Below are 17,706 nucleotides of genomic sequence, written 5' to 3'. Positions count from 1 at the left end.
CTCTCTTCCGCCCACACGTGCAACACAAACACGCCTTCCGTCACAACCAACGTGTCTTCCGTCAAAGTTTTATTATTATTATTATTATTCTCGTTCTCGCCCGACGCGAAAGGCCGGGCGTCCGTTCCGCATACATCATCACCGTCATCATCGTTATGTATAAAATGGCTTAAATTAAGGCATAATCCCGTAGTGTCTAAGGACGAGCAAGCGCCTGCCTGCCTGCCTGCCTGCCTGCCTGCCTGTCGCCGAGAACAAAACACCTTTCTAGAAAAGGAGGCTCCTCGGAAAAGAAAAAACGAAAGCAAAGGACGGGGGGGGGGGGGGGGGGGACACGGAGGGGGGGGACACGGGGTGACGGACAGACGGATGCGACGACGAGAGACAAAGGGAGGAGGATACGCAAAGGAGACCCCACAGAAACCCCCCAAAACAAAACAGAAGAGGGGCGAATCCCACCCCAAAAGAGAGAGTTAAGACTTATCTGGGGAGGGGTCTCAGTTCCTGCGCTGACTCTCTCTCTCTGTCTGTCTGTCTGTCTGTCTGTCTCTCTGTCGGAGCTAATGAAGGAACACAGACAAGTTCAGAGACACCTTGAGAGGAGCCCCCCACCCACTCAAAAGACCCCCAAGTCCATGGAGACCCCCATCCTGCTCCTGACACCGGATCCGGGGAGACCGTCATGATCTGTCTCCGTTGAGGCGCCGGTCAAGTGGGGAACGAGACCCACAAGTGGGGGTCCTCCTCCTCCTCCTCCTCCTCCTCTTCTGTGCAGGGCCCGGGGTCCGAGTCCGAGTCTCTCCCAAAGCCAAGCGCACAACAGTGTTTGTGTTTCTCTCTCTTTGTGGGGAGCGGAGGGAGGGAGGGAGGGAGGGAGGGAGGGGGCTGCGCTGGCGCCCCCTGTGCCGCCGGCGCCGCCACTGAAATTGTACCAGGACCCTCGTTGTGGAAAGCACCATATTCAGGAAGGGAAGGAATGGGATGGGATGGGATGGGAAGGAAGGAAGGAAGGAAGGAAGGAAGGAAGGAAGGAAGGAAGAATAGAAAGGAGGAAAGGAAGGATAGACGGAAGGAAAGATGGATGTATGAAAGGAAGGAAGGATAGATGGGAGAATGGGTGGATAGAAGGAAGGAAGGATGGATGGAAGGAAGGAAAAAAGGATGGATGGAAGGAAGGAAGGAAGGAAGGAAGGAAGGAAGAGAGAATAGGAGGGAGGAAGGGTGGATAGAAGGATGGATGGATGGAAGGAAAGGAGGGAGGGAACGAGGAAGGAAGGGAGAGAGAGAGAGAGAATAGAAGGAAGAATAGAAGGATAGATGGGAGAATGGATGGAATGATGGAAGGAAAGAAGGATAAATGGAAGGAAGGAAGGAGAGAAAGAAGGACAGGTGGGAGGATAGGTGGATGGAAGGAGGGGGGGGGCGATGCCGCTGGCCGAGGCCGGGGTCCGAACCCCGACCCAGCCCTGCCCCCCCCCGGCACGAGAGGGAGGGAGGGGCTAGTTGGGGGGTCCGTTGTGCCCTTCCGCGGGGCCCCCCTGGTCCGGTCCGGTCCCTCCTCTCTGGGGGCTCCGTGGGGGGCCGGGCTCCCCCTCCTCCTCCTCCTCCTCCTCTTCTTCTTCCGGGGCCTCTCCTGCCGGCGGTGGCGGCCCCTCATCTTCGGCATCGCCTCCAGCTGCCAGAGAAGCTGCTTCCTCCTCTTCCTGCCCTTGCTCTTCCTCTTCCTCCTCTTTCGGGGCCACAGCAGGAGGAGGGGGAGGAGGGGGGGCGGGGGTCTCCGGAGGGGGGGAGACCACCAAGGGGGGCGGGGGGAGGTCCTTCTGCAGGAGGAAAAGAACGTTGGGGTCAGTCAGAGACACAGAGAGAGAAAGCATATGCATCCAGACCTCAGTGGAAGTAGATGCATGTAAGTGTTTGCTCTTCAATGAAGGCAGGTGCATGTATGTGTCAAGACCTCGGTGGAGGTGGATGAATATAAGTGTTTGCTCGTCAATGAAAATGCATTGAGACCTCAGTGGAGGTGGGTACATGTGTGTGTTTTCTTTTCAATGATGGCAGGTATGTGTATGTGTCAAGACCTCGGTGGAGGTGGATGCATGTAAGTGTTTGCTCTTCAATGAAAGTGTGTGTATGCATTGAGACCTCGGTGGAGGTGGATGCATGTAAGTGTTTGTTCTTCAATGAAGGCAGGTGTCTATATGTGCCAAGACCTCAGTGGAGGTGGATGCATGTAAGTATTTGCTCTTCAATGAAAGCAGGTGTGCGTATGCGCCAAGACCTCAGTGGAGGTGGATGAATATAAGTGTTTGCTCTTCAATGAAAATGCATTGAGACCTCGGTGGAGGTGGGTACATGTGTGTGTTTTCTTTTCAATGATGGCAGGTGTATGTTTGTGTTGAGACCTCGGTGGAGGTGGATGAATATAAGTGTTTGTTCTTCAATGAAAGCAGGTGTGTTTATGCGTCAAGACCTCGGTGGAGGTGGATGCACGTAAGTGTTTGTTCTTCAATGAAAGTAGGTGTCTGAATGCGTTGAGACCTCAGTGGAGGTGGATGCACGTGTGTTTTCCTTCCCTCCCTCCCTCCCTCTGTCTGTGCTACTCAACTGGAGCTCTTCCTGCTCCTGCTCCTCCCAGTCATGGGCCTTCCTCCTCCTCCTCCTCCTCCCACCCGCGAGCGCCAGGGCCCCCGGAGGTATTCACCGCGAACCCGCTGCCGGTCCAGAACATGGGGAGCTCCCTGCGGGCGAGGGCCACGGCCAGGCTGGAGAGGAGGGTGCACGGCACCAGGTAGAGCAGCGCCGGCTGGCCCTTCTGCATCACAGCCAGCGCCACAAACGTCACCAGCAGGCCGATCCCGTACGCTGAGAAATAAACACAACAATATACACATTACTAATAACATTGCAGCAGTATAATAATAATAATGCAATATAATGTAATGCAATAATGTTATTAATATAATAGCACTAATAACATTGCAGCAGTATAATAATAATAATGCAATATAATGTAATGTAATAATGTTATTAATATAATATCACTAATAACATTGCAGCAGTATAATAATAATAATGCAATATAATGTAATGTAATAATGTTATTAATATAATATCACTAATAACATTGCAGCAGTATAATAATAATAATGCAATATAATGTAATGTAATAATGTTATTAATATAATAGTACTAATAACATTGCAGCAGTATAATAATAATGCAATATAATGTAATGTAATGTTATTAATATAATAGCACTAATAACATTGCAGCAGTATAATAATAATAATAATGCAATATAATGTAATGTAATAATGTTATTAATATAATAGCACTAATAACATTGCAGCAGTATAATAATAATAATGCAATATAATGTAATGTAATAATGTTATTAATATAATATCACTAATAACATTGCAGCAGTATAATAATAATAATGCAATATAATGTAATGTAATAATGTTATCAATATAATATCACTAATAACATTGCAGCAGTATAATAATAATAATGCAATATAATGTAATGTAATAATGTTATTAATATAATATCACTAATACTAATAATAATACAATGCAAGAATGTATTCATGCAATATAATAACTGTATTATTGCAGTATAATAATAATGCAATATAATGTAGTAATACAATATAATAATGTAATATCAAAATGTTATTAATATAATTTCACTAGTAATATTGCAGTGGTGGTCTATAGTACAATATAGTAATATACGATGCTAATATTGTGCTCTACTAATAAAAAAATAAAATATTTTGTATGTACATATAATATTGTAATACAATATAATACTAATAATACAATATAATAATGATCCATATTACTAATGATAATAAACTACTAATATTGCAGGATATAGCGGCCTAGCACAATATATTCCCTACCGATGGTGCAGGCGACGAAATACACGCGCGAGGACTGGACCTGGATGTCGAACCTGTGGCAATAGGCCACCAGCAGGCCTGGAAAGAAGGAGGGAAGCCAAGGGCTAGGCTCAAGCACCCTCCCCTCCTGCGCAAGGGCCTAGTCCTCATGGAGGACCTCAGAGAGGCCGAGGGGCGGCCAGACAGAGCCTTGCCCGATTGGCCCCTGCGCCCGCCCGTCTCCCTCCCTCCCGTGGCCCCTCCTCACCTGGGACCAGGATGTCCCCGAAGCCCAGGAGGGAGAAGGGCCGGTCGCAGAGGGCCAGCGGGGAGAAGTTCAGGCGAGGGACCTTCAGCACCATCGGGAGCTGCCCCCCAGGAGGAAGAAGAAAACATGCAACAGCCTGTCATTATTTACTTTGACTCTGGGACTCTAATAATAATAATAATAATAATAATAAGCCAAAAGATCTCAGCCACTGGCATTTGGAAACCATAGACATCGACAAAATCACGATCTGCCGACTGCAAAAGGCCACCCGACTGGGATCTGCACGCATCATCCGAAAATACATCACACAGTCCTAGACACAGTGTCTAATTTAATAATTTTTAAACTGATTTATAGTGCACTGTACAACTTGTATATATGTGTTTTTTGTAAGCCGCCCTGAGTCCCCTGTAGGGTGAGAAGGGCGGGATATAAATATTGTAATCTATATCTATAAAAGAGTGATGGCATCAGGGCAGCGGACAAAACAACAAAACTACAGGCCCCCCAACCTCGAAATTTGACAATACAACCCATCATTCACGGCTCTAGGTTGATACAACAAAAAGAAAAGAAAAAATAAAGTCCTAATTACAGGGAGAAGAATAATAGTTTTTATCCAATTGCTGCCAGTTTGAAGGCTAAGCTCCGCCCACTTGGTCTCCTAGCAACCTACTCAGCCCAGGGGACAGGCACAGTTAGGCCTCACTTAGGCCTTTTTCACAGATTATCAGATTTGAACTGGATTATATGGCAGTGTAGACTCAAGGCCCTTCCACACAGCTATATAACCCATTGAGAATCTTATATTATCTGCTTTGAACTGGATTATCTTGACTCCACACTGCCATATAATCCACTTCAGTGTGCATACGAAACATAAAGACTCCCATACAACAGACATTCAATACCACCACTAACTCAACAATTTCTCACCAACACCACCAGAAAATGCCACAGCAACGCGTGGCTGGGCACAGCTAGTAAATAATAAAAAATAAGTGTTCGACTTGTGGTTCTGTGAAACGAAATCCAGCATATCTACCTTGTTCGCTGTGTCATAAAATATAGTAATACTACTACTAATAATACAGTAGAGTCTCACTTATCCAAGCTAAACGGGCCGGCAGAAGCTTGGATAAGCAAATATCTTGGATAATAAGGAGGGATTAAGGAAAAGCCTATTAAACATCAAATTAGGTTATGATTTTACAAATTAAGCACCAAACATCATGTTAGACAACAAATTTGATAGAAAAAGTAGTTCAATATGCAGTAATGCTACGTAATAATTACTGTATTTACGAATTTAGTACCAAAATATCATGATATATTGAAAACATTGACTATACAAAAATGGCTTGGATAATCCAGAAGCTAAGATAAGCGAGTCTTGGATAAGTGAGACTCTACTGTACTAATATATATTATACCACTATTTTTCTTATTTACATTATAATCATATATATTGTATTATATCATACTATTTAAAATATATTATAATATTAACTAATATATATTATATATATATATATATCAGTAATTAGTATAATATGTTTTAACTCTTGTACACCGCTTTGAATCCCACCCACGGCAGAAAAGAGGGATGGAAATGAATAAATAATAATAATAATACACACACATATATATACGCACATTATATTATATTATTGACTGTGTATGTCTGTATACATATATGTGTGTGTGTATATATATATAGTATAGTATAGTATATTACATTATTTACTTTGACTCTGTGAGTCTGATAATAATAATAAAATCAGCTGAAGACCCAAAATGCAGACTGTGCAAGGAAACCCACGAAACCATGGATCATATCCTCAGCTGCTGTAAGAAAATTGCACAGACAGACTACAAACAGAGGCACAACTCTGTGGCCCAAATGATTCATTGGAACCTATGCCTCAAGTATCACCTCCCTGCAGTTAAGAACTGGTGGGATCACAAACCTGCAAAGGTTGTGGAAAATGAACACGCAAAGATACTGTGGGACTTCTGAATTCAGACTGACAAAGTTCTGGAACACAACACACCAGACATCACAGTTGTGGAAAAGAACAAGGTTTGGATCATTGACGCCGCCATCCCAGGTGACAGTCGCATTGAAGAAAAACAACAGGAAAAACTCAGCCGCTCTCAGGACCTCAAGATTGAACTTCAAAGACTCTGGCAGAAACCAGTGCAGGTGGTCCCGGTGGTGATGGGCACACTGGGTGCCATGCCAAAAGATCTCAACCGGCATTTGGAAACAATAGACATTGACAAAATCACAATCTGCCAACTGCAAAAGGCCACCCAACTGGGATCTACACGCATCATCCGGAAATACATCACACAGTCCTAGACACTTGGGAAGAGTTCGACTTGTGGTTTTGTGATACGAAATCCAGCATGTCTACCTTGTTTGCTGTGTCTTAATAAAATAATAATAATAATAATACATGACACAGTCCTTGACACTTGGGAAGTGTTTGACTTGTGATTTTCTGATACGAAATCCAGCATGTCTACCTTGTTTGCTGTGTCATACAATAATAATAATAATAATAATAATAATAATAATAACAACAACAACAACAATACCTTTTCATGGGTGAGTGAGTCTGTGGGCCCGGCGGCCACCTCCACCATGATGCTCTCCCCGGTCTGCAAGGGAGAGAGAAAGGCGGGCAGAACGCATGGGAAGCAGGGCCTCAGCACGGGGGTCCCGGGGGGGGGGGGGGAGGGAGAGAGACCCCGGCCTACCTTGGTCAGGTAGGGCGTGATGAAGACAAAGAAGACGTCGTACACAAAGAGGACCAGGAGGAGCAGCGTGCAGCCCTGCAAAGGGGGAGCGGGGCGTGAGCGGAGGAACGGGAGACCCCCCCCAAGGAGACCCCCCCCCAAGGAGACCCCCCCCCCAAGGAGACCCCCCTTGATCCCACCTTGAAGGTGGGCAGCCGGATGGTCTTCAGCATGTAGAGGCAGAAGGCAATGCCCAGCGCGTCCTGCAGGATCCAGGCCCACCTGCGCCGAGGGACAAATAAGAATGACAATAATAATAATAATAAGAAAAATACGGGGGGGGGGGGGGGGGAGCGGGGGGGGGCTTGCAAATAATAATAATAACAACAACAACAACAATCATAATATAAATCATAATATACTAATATAAAACATAATATAATGATAATGTAATAATAAAATCATAATATAATAATAAGATAATACTATAAATCATAATATAATAATATAATACTATACTCTAAATCAGGGGTCCCCAAACTTTTGAATCCGAGGGCCGGTCCACAACCCTTCAGACTGTGGAGGGGCCGAACTATCATTTGAAAAAAAAATACAAACAAATTCCTATGCATACTGCACATGTCTTATTTGTAGTGCAACAACAACAACAATAGAATACAATATTCAAAAATGAAAACAATTTTAACCAACATAAACCTATTAGGATTTCAATGGAAAGTGTGGGCCTGCTACTGGCCAATGAGATAGTCAAGTTAATTAGGATTGTTGTTGTTGTTACGTGCCTTCAAGTCATGCCAGACTTTGGCTGAGCCTAAGTCTAAAATTATTTATTTATTTACTGCATTTATTTCCTACATTTATATCCCACCCTTCTCACCCCGAAGGGGACTCAGAGCAGCTGTATGTACATACAATATATTATATTATTAGCATAACACAATATTAGCATTATATATTACTATATTGAACTATACCACTATGCTATTATATAATATGTAATATATAACATACAATTAATATTATTATATGGTATTACTATTAGTATTATATTGTATAACATAAGATTATTATCAATATTATATGTATATACAATATATTATATTAATAAAACTGATATAAAAATATTATATTATAGAACAGAGGGCGGGGCCAGGTAAATGACCTTGGAGGGCCGCATCCGGCCCCCGGGCCTTAGTTTGGGGACCCCTGCTCTAAATCATAATATAATACATAACACAATGATAATAATATAAAAATATAAATAATATAATATAATAATTTAATACTATAAATCCTAACATAATATAAAACATGATAATATAATAATAATATAAATAAAACAATATAATAATAGTATAATACTATAAATCCTAATATAAAACATAATATAACATAAACATAAACATAAGATAACATAAACATAAAACATAATAATATAATAATATAAATAATATAAAACATAATATAATAATAATAATTTAATACTATAAATCCTAACATAATATAAAACATAATGATAATATAATAATATAAATAATATAAAACATAATATAATAATAATGTAATACTATAAATCCTAATAATATAAAACATAATATAATGATAACAATATAATGATAACAATAATAATAATAATATAAATAATAGAAAACATAATATAATAATTATAATAATAATACTATAAATCCTAATAATATAAAACATAATATAATAACAATATAATGATAATAATAATATAAATAATATAAAACATAATATAATAATAATAATAATTTAATACTATAAATCCTAATAATATAAAACATAATATAATAACAATATAATGATAATAATAATATAAATAATAGAAAACATAATATAATAATAATAATAATTTAATACTATAAATCCTAATAATATAAAACATAATATAATGATAACAAGAATAATAATTTAATACTATAAATCCTAACATAATATAAAACATGCTAATATAATAATAATATAATACTATAAATCCTAACATAATAATATAAACCATAATATAATGATAACAATATAATAATAATAACAACCACAACAACATGGTGCCTTGCAAATCATCATCACCACCGAACTCACTGGTCCTCGTTGCGGAAGACGGCCCAGACGAGGCTGACGGCGATGCAGGAGGCGGCCAGGAGCAGCATGCGGACCTGGGGGCGCTTGTGGAAGTAGGGCAGGCTGTTGCCGGGGACCCTGGAACGTGGGGAGGGACGTCAACAACAACAACAACAACAGTGAGAGCAACAACATCAGGAATCCTCCCGGGGGCCCGCCTGCCTACCTGCACTTGCCGAGGGGGAAGCGCCGGACGAAGGGCGAGAGGCAGCTGTAGAGGCCGATGGAGGCCGCCAGGCAGAAGATCCCAATGATGACGTAGACTGGGAGGGGCACAGGAAGATAAGCATTATATATATATATATATATATATAAAATATTAATATATTATTTATATTATTAATAAAATATAAGAATCCTTCCCAAGGGACCCCTGAGGTAATTAATAATATATTACTATATATTAATATAATATATATATATATATATATATATACATATATTATATATATATAAAATTTATATAATATATATAATATTAATATATATTATTAATGATATATAAGAATCCTTCCCAAGGGACCCCTGAGGTAATTAATATTACTATATATTAATATAATATAATATATATATATACATATAATATTATATATATATATAAAATGTATATAATATATATAATATTAATATTAATATATATTATTAATAATATATAAGAATTCTTCCCAAGGGACCCCTGAGGTAATTAATAATATATTACTATATATATATATATATACACACACACACACACACACACACATAATATATAATATAATATTATATACAGTAGAGTCTCACTTATCCAAGCCTCACTTATCCAACCCTCGGGATAATCCAAGCCATTTTTGTAGTCAATGTTTTCAATCTATCGTGATATTTTGGTGCTAAATTCGTAAATACAGTAATTACAAGATAACATTACTGCATATTGAACTGCTTTTTCTGTCAAATTTGTATTATAACATGAAGTTTTGGTGCTTAATTTGTAAAATCATAACCTAATTTGATGTTAAATTGGTTTTTCCTTAATCCCTCCTTATTATCCAAGATATTCGCTTATCCAAGCTTCTGCTGGCCCGTTTAGCTTGGATAAGTGAGACTCTACTGTATATATAATGTATATAATATATATAATATTAATATTAATATATATTATTAATAATATATAAGAATCCTTCCCAAGGGACCCCTGAGGTAATTAATAATATATTACTATATATTAATATAATATATATATATACACACACACACATATAATATAGTATATATATATATATATATAATATATATAATGTATATAATATAATAACAATAACAATCCTTCCCAAGGGACCCCCCCCCCCCCCGCCCGAGACACACCGAGCTGGTCGTAGAAGCAGTAGAGCAGGACCAGCATGGAGCAGCACATGACCACGAACACGCAGATCATGATGGGCGTCACGTCCACCGTCTCGTCGTCCTGCTTCTCCGCCCCGTCGTCACGCTTGTGCTTCAGGTAGCGCCTGCAACACACACACAGACACACTCGAGGCAGGCCTGGATATATCTATATCTATATCTATATTATACATGTATCCTAGATTCGGAAGAGACCCCTGAAGGCCACCCAGTCCAGCCCCATTGTTCTTAACTAGGAGTCGTTTGTGAGTTGGGTGTCTGCATGTGTGTGTGTTTTCATATTTTTATTCTATTTATCATTAATATTATTGCTATATTTGTTATATTTATTATAATTATATATTTGTTATGGTTATATTTATTAAATGTACATGTGTTGCCATATTTATGTTTTATGATTATATTTATTCTTGCTATGTTTATTGTTATATGTATTAACATATTTACATTATTGTTATATTTATATAATTATATTTATTGCTATATGATTTATACTTGTGGCATTATTATATTAATTATTATGTGTGTGTATTTACTATATTATTATTTATCCTTATAGTATTATATTATGTGTGTGTATTTACTATATTATTATTTATCCTTATTGCAGTATATTATTATGTGTGTGTATTTATTACTACATTATTATTTATACTTATTACATTATTAATTATTATGTGTGCGTATTTATTACTATATTATTATTTATACTTATTACATTATTACATTATGTGTGCGTATTTATTACTATATTATTATTTATACTTATTACATTATTACATTATGTGTGTGTGTTTACTATATTATTATTTATACTTATTGATTATATTATTATGTGTGTGTATTTACTATATTATTATTTATCCTTATTGTATTATGTGTATTTATTATTATTTATCCTTATTGCATTATTATATTAATTATTATGTGTGTGGATTTATTACTATATTATTAGCTATCCTTATTACATTATTATATTATATGTGTGTATTTATTACTATATTATTATTTATCCTTATTGCACCCACACATCCGAGGTATGTCCTTCACCCAAAAAAACCCGGTTTGCCAGGCAGATCAAGATTCGGAAGAGACCCCCGAAGGCCACGCAGTCCACCCCCTCCCTCCCTCCCGCTGGACTCACTTCTTGACGTCCCGGCTCCCGGCCCAGTATCCGCCCACGGCCACGGTGCCCACGGCCATGAGGAAGATGATGACCATGTTGTAGTCCAGGACGGGCTCGTTGGGGGCGTACATGGCCACCTTGACCGAGCGGCCAAAGCTCTGGAGGGAGAAAAGGCAGGGGCGGTTGGGACCGGGTTGGGACACACAAGCAAGTCAACTGCCAGGATCTCCAATCTTGGACATCTCCGGTCGGCTGACAAAGAACAGAAGCCAGCCATAAAACCTCAATGACCCTCTGGTATGCGAGAGCCCCTATATAAATGGGCTACAGAGAAGATTCTGGTATTCTGTACAATAAAACTTGTTTGAATCTACCCAGCGTGTGTCTTCTGGTGGAAGACTGACCCACAGCACAACTGGGAGAAGAGAACCTAACAATCCATAAAACCTCAATGACCCTCTGGTATGCGAGAGCCCCTATATAAATGGGCCAAAGAGAAGGTTCTGGGATTCTGGACAATAAAACCTGTTGGAATCTACCCAGCGTGTGTCTTGGTGCTTTTTCCTTTGGAAGACTGACCCACAGCACAACTGGGAGAAGAGAACCTAAGAATCCATAAAACTTCAATGACCCTCTGGTATGTGACAGCCCCTATATAAATGGGCCAAAGAGAAGGTTCTGGGATTCTGGACAATAAAACCCGTTGGAATCTACCCAGCGTGTGTCTTGGTGCTTTTTCCTTTGGAAGACTGACCCACAGCACAACTGGGAGAAGAGAACCTAACAATCCATAAAACCTCAATGACCCTCTGGTATGCGAGAGCCCCTATATAAATGGGCCAAAGAGAAGGTTCTGGGATTCTGGACAATAAAACCTGTTGGAATCTACCCAGCGTGTGTCTTGGTGCTTTTTCTGGTGGAAGAGAACCCGACATAAACAAGCAAGTAAACAAGCCGTGCGGCCTTACCCGCCCGATGTCCAGCATGTCGGCGTAGCTCAGCAGCGCCACCGGGATGTCAATCTCCTCGTACTGGCTCGCGTTCCCGGCCGGAGGGACCTGCGGAAGCAACCCCGCGTCAGGTTTATTTATTTTCTATTATTATTATTTATGTGTAGTCGAAGGCTTTCACGGCCGGGATCACAGGGTTGTTGTATGTCTTTCGGGCTGTGTGGCCATGTTCCAGAAGCATTCTCTCCTGACGTTTCGCCCACATCTAGGGCAGGCATCCTCAGAGGTGGTGAGGCATGGAGAAACTAGGCAAGGAAGGTAAATATATATCTGGGGATATTTATTTAATAATATGTATCTGTTCAAAAATCAGAACAGTAGATGGGAAGCAACACTCTGAGGGCAGAGGAGCCCCAAGGACGGCTAATGACTCTGAACGAAGGCTGCCCCCCAGGCAAGAGACAAACCTTTCCAATGCTAATTAGGGTGACTAATTGCAACATTAACGCTGGCTTCCAACTGACAAAGGACTCTTGCCACACCCTGGATATATATTTACCTTCCTTGCCTAGTTTCTCCATGCCTCACCACCTCTGAGGATGCCTGCCCTAGATGTGGGTGAAACGTCAGGAGAGAATGACCCTATTATTATTTATTATTATTTATGTCATTTCTATCCTGCCTTATTTACAAATATATATTTAAAATATTTGCCAATCAAAGCGATAAGAGAACCGGTGCTAAGCGGGGACCCACCAGCTTCTCTCGGCTGACGATGAGCAGCCCGCGGGCGCCGTTGACCTGGGCCAGTCGGACCTTCTCGTAGAAGGTGCAGTTCCCGCGCAGGACCATGGGCACCGCGTTGCCAAAGCCCCCCGCCGGCACGTCCGAGGGCGCGCACAGCACAGACAGCGTCTGGTCCTGCAGCTGCAGCAGAGACTGCGCTCGGCGGGTGGAGAGAGAAAGAGAGGCTGTCAGCCTGATAATAATAATAATAATAATAATAATAATAATAATAATAATAATAATAATAATGCGGCTTGCAACATATTAAAATCACATAAACATGGAGGTCTCCCCAGCACCAGGGCGCGTACAAAGGTCATCTGGACCATCCCAATAAGGAAGAGCTTGCTCTCCTTCCAAATAGAGTAAAATAATAAATGCAATAATAATAATAAGAGAGTGAAATAATAAATGTATTATTAATAATAATAAAAATAGAGTAAAATAAATGCAATAGGAGCAACAATAATAGAGAAAAATAATAAATGTAATACAGTAGAGTCTCACTTATCCAACATAAACGGGCCGGCAGAACGTTGGATAAGCAAATATGTTGGATAATAAGGAGAGATTAAGGAGAAGCCTATTAAACATCAAATTAGATTATGATTTTACAAATTAAGCACCAAAACATCATGTTATACAACAAGTTTGACAGAAAAAGTAGTTCAATACGCAGTAATGCTATGTAGTAATTACTGTATTTACGAATTTATCACCAAAATAACGCGATGTATTGAAAACATTGACTACAAAAACGCCTTGGATAATCCAGAACGTTGGATAAGCGAGTGTTGGATAAGTGAGACTCTACTGTAATACCAATAATAATAGAGAAAAATAATAAATGTACCATATATTCTCGAGTATAAGCTGACCCAAATATAAGCCAACCAGGACCCTCACCCGAGTATTTATTTATTATTTATTTACAACATTTCTACCCCGCCCTTCTCACCCGAGGGGACTCAGGGCGGCTTACAGCAACCGGCGAAATTCAATGTCAAACAGATCAATAAAATAGCAACACATTTAAAACCATTAACAACTATTCATAAAATACAACACATAAAATACATAATAAGTATAAGCCGAGGGGGGCTTTTTCAGTCTTAAGAAAACTAGGTTTACACTCGAGTATATACAGTAAATATAAATACACAACATACGATCCAACAATGAAAAATAAAAATAAAACTATTTTTATCCCAATAAGGAAAATTCTTTCAATCCTTGTGATACGACTATATGTCTAATGTATTTTACACGGTATTGCTTTTTGATTGTTCTATGGTTTCAATTGTTGTATGTTTCCTGTTGTATTGGAAACTGCCCTGGGTCCCTCGTGGAGATAGGGTGGTATATAAATAAATAAATATTATTATTATTATTATTATTAAACCTACTCTCCTTCCACGGGAGTCTACAGAACCCAGTAAGAGGGGAAAGAGGGGCCTCTAAAGGTCATCCAGACCATCCCAATAAGGAATAAGCCTGCTCTCCTGCGAAGGGAGCACATAGAACCCAATACAGAGGGTAAAGGGACCCCCTAAAGGTCATCTAGACCATCCCAATAAGGAATAAGCCTGCTCTCCTTCGAAGGGAGCACATAGAACCCAATACAGAGGGTAAAGGGACCCCCTAAAGGTCATCCAGACCATCCCAATAAGGAATAAGCCTGCTCTCCTTCGAAGGGAGCACATAGAACCCAATACAGAGGGTAAAGGGACCCCCTAAAGGTCATCCAGACCATCCCAATAAGGAATAAGCCTGCTCTCCTTCGAAGGGAGCACATAGAACCCAATACAGAGGGTAAAGGGACCCCCTAAAGGTCATCTAGACCATCCCAATAAGGAATAAGCCTGCTCTCCTTCGAAGGGAGCACATAGAACCCAATACAGAGGGTAAAGGGACCCCCTAAAGGTCATCCAGACCATCCCAATAAGGAATAAGCCTGCTCTCCTTCGAAGGGAGCACATAGAACCCAATACAGAGGGTAAAGGGACCCCCTAAAGGTCATCCAGACCATCCCAATAAGGAATAAGCCTGCTCTCCTTCGAAGGGAGCACATAGAACCCAATACAGAGGGTAAAGGGACCCCCTAAAGGTCATCTAGACCATCCCAATAAGGAAGGGCCCCGGGGACTCACGGCTTTGCCCAGGTCGTGGGGGAGGTGGGCCCACTGGGAGTTGAAGAGGATGCAGTAGTCCTTCCCTTTGGGGCCGCCCTTCTCCGGGAAGACGCGCACCATCCCGAACTCGGCACCCACCTGCACAGGGAATCACACAAGAATCCATTATTATTATTATTATTATTATTATTATTTGCACCACTCCACACTCAGCAAAAACCTACTCAAGGATAATTAAGAATAACAACAACAACAACAACAATATCATATAATATATATTATAAATATTATAATAAATATTATCTATTAATATATTATATATATGTTATATTATAATAAATATTATAATAATTTAAATTGAATGCTGATGCTTTTATGTCAAACCTCTTCCCTTTGGGAGAAATAACGTGGAGTGTAAATAAATATAATAATAATAATACATACATACATACATACGCAGCCGTTTTTGTCTCCTTCGGGATAAAGCGGGGCATAAATACATATAATAATACTGTGATAATGTAATATAAGAACTAATAGCAACAATAATAATAGTATAATAGATATATATAATAATAATAATAATAATAATAATAATAGATAATTTCTCTTTAGGGAGAAATAAAGCAGTGTATATATAAATAATAATTAAACGCAACCCTATTCATGTCAATCAAGCAGGCGAGACACCACGCGCGATCCCTCCCGACAGATGGCCACCCAGCCCTAGATATGACTGTGAGGGAGATATATATATATATATATATATATGCACTGCCCTTTGAGGCTTCTTTGGGGAGATAAAGCTGGGAATGCCTAATTATTATTATTATGATTATACAAATAGAATACATTGCAATACTAATAATAGGTTCATAGCTACTTGGAGTCTCCTTGGGGAATGATAAAGCAAGGCGTAAATAAATATATAATAATAATAATAATAATAATAATAATAATAATAATAGATACATAGCTACTTGGAGTCTCCTTCGGAAGAGATAAACCAGGCTGTAAATAAATATAATAACAACAACAACAATAATAATAGATACATAGCCACTTGTGTAGGGAACTTAAAGCAGTGTATATATGAATATAATAATAATAATAGAATGCTAGTCATGTCAATCAAGCAGGAGAGACACCATGCGATCCCTCCCGACAGATGGCCACCCAGCCCTAGATATGACTATTTTATAAATATAAATAAAAAATAAATTAATATTATAGAAATTATATATATTATGTACATAGAGACGCTTGCGAGTCTCTTTTGGGAGAAATAAAGCGGTGTATATATAAATATAATAGCAATAATTCAACGCAACCCTATTCATGTCAATCAAGCAGGAGAGACACCACGCGATCCCTCCCGACAGATGGCCACCCAGCCCTAGATATAACTATTTTATAAATATAAATAAAAAATAAATTAATATTATAGAAATTATATATATTATGTACATAGAGACGCTTGCGAGTCTCTTTTGGGAGAAATAAAGCGGTGTATATATAAATATAATAGCAATAATTCAACGCAACCCTATTCATGTCAATCAAGCAGGAGAGACACCACGCGATCCCTCCCGACAGATGGCCACCCAGCCCTAGATAGGACTGTGAGAGATAGATATTATATATATATATAGTTATATACATTTATAAATATAGAATAAAAATAAATTAACAAATTATATTATATATATTATAAATATATACATATATGAGTCATACCATAGGCCTGGGCTAACTTTTATACAAATTATATTATATATATTATATAAATATATGAGACATACCATAGGCCTGGGCTAACTTGGGCCTTCCCTCTTTCTTTCCAGGCGCTTTGGACTGCAACTCCCATAATTCCTCGCAGCCTCAGGCCCCTTCTTTTTCCCCTCAGCGGCTTAAGCCTGAGGCTGTGAGGAATGATGGGAGTTGGAGTCCAAGGCGCCTGGCGTGAGGGAAGGCCCAAGTGGGCCCAGGCCTCGACAGTGAAGGGGCCCCGTCGCGACCCCTCCCGGCAGAGGCCCGTCGTGTCACCTGGGCGAGGAGGAGCGGGAGCAGGAGCATCAGCCCCGGCCGAGGCCTCGCGCGGCAGCCGCCAACCGCCGCCATGGCCGCCTATTGTCCGGGCTTGAGGCCTACTTCCGGCCCGGTTACCCGGCAACGGCGTCCTAGAGCGGCACGACAGGAAGAGGAGAAAAGGCGAGGCGCTGATTGGTGGAGAGGAGCCGCCCGGTGGCACTCATCTGCTCCCGGCG

The 17,706-nt window shown here is 39.9% G+C and overlaps 1 protein-coding gene across 1 annotated transcript; it reads right to left on the bottom strand.

Moving 5' to 3' along the window:
- Positions 1-52: 52 nt before the first annotated feature.
- Positions 53-17,689, bottom strand: sppl2b (signal peptide peptidase like 2B). The gene is made up of 15 exons (XM_062960638.1): positions 17,486-17,689; positions 15,458-15,577; positions 13,278-13,460; positions 12,540-12,629; positions 11,590-11,729; positions 10,407-10,549; positions 9,232-9,328; positions 9,027-9,143; positions 7,106-7,187; positions 6,927-7,001; positions 6,765-6,827; positions 4,158-4,257; positions 3,911-3,988; positions 2,702-2,862; positions 53-1,820 (listed from the first exon to the last, which is right to left on the bottom strand). Exons 1-15 carry the CDS (start codon positions 17,558-17,560, stop codon positions 1,500-1,502), a joined length of 1,845 nt encoding a protein of 614 aa, XP_062816708.1. The 5' UTR covers positions 17,561-17,689; the 3' UTR covers positions 53-1,499.
- Positions 17,690-17,706: the final 17 nt, after the last annotated feature.

This window comes from Anolis carolinensis, unplaced genomic scaffold, assembly GCF_035594765.1.
Source record: "Anolis carolinensis isolate JA03-04 unplaced genomic scaffold, rAnoCar3.1.pri scaffold_7, whole genome shotgun sequence".
Classification (NCBI taxonomy): Eukaryota; Metazoa; Chordata; class Lepidosauria; order Squamata; family Dactyloidae; genus Anolis; species Anolis carolinensis.
Note: the sequence above shows the minus strand (reverse complement) of the source record. Positions and strands in the feature narration are given on the sequence as shown.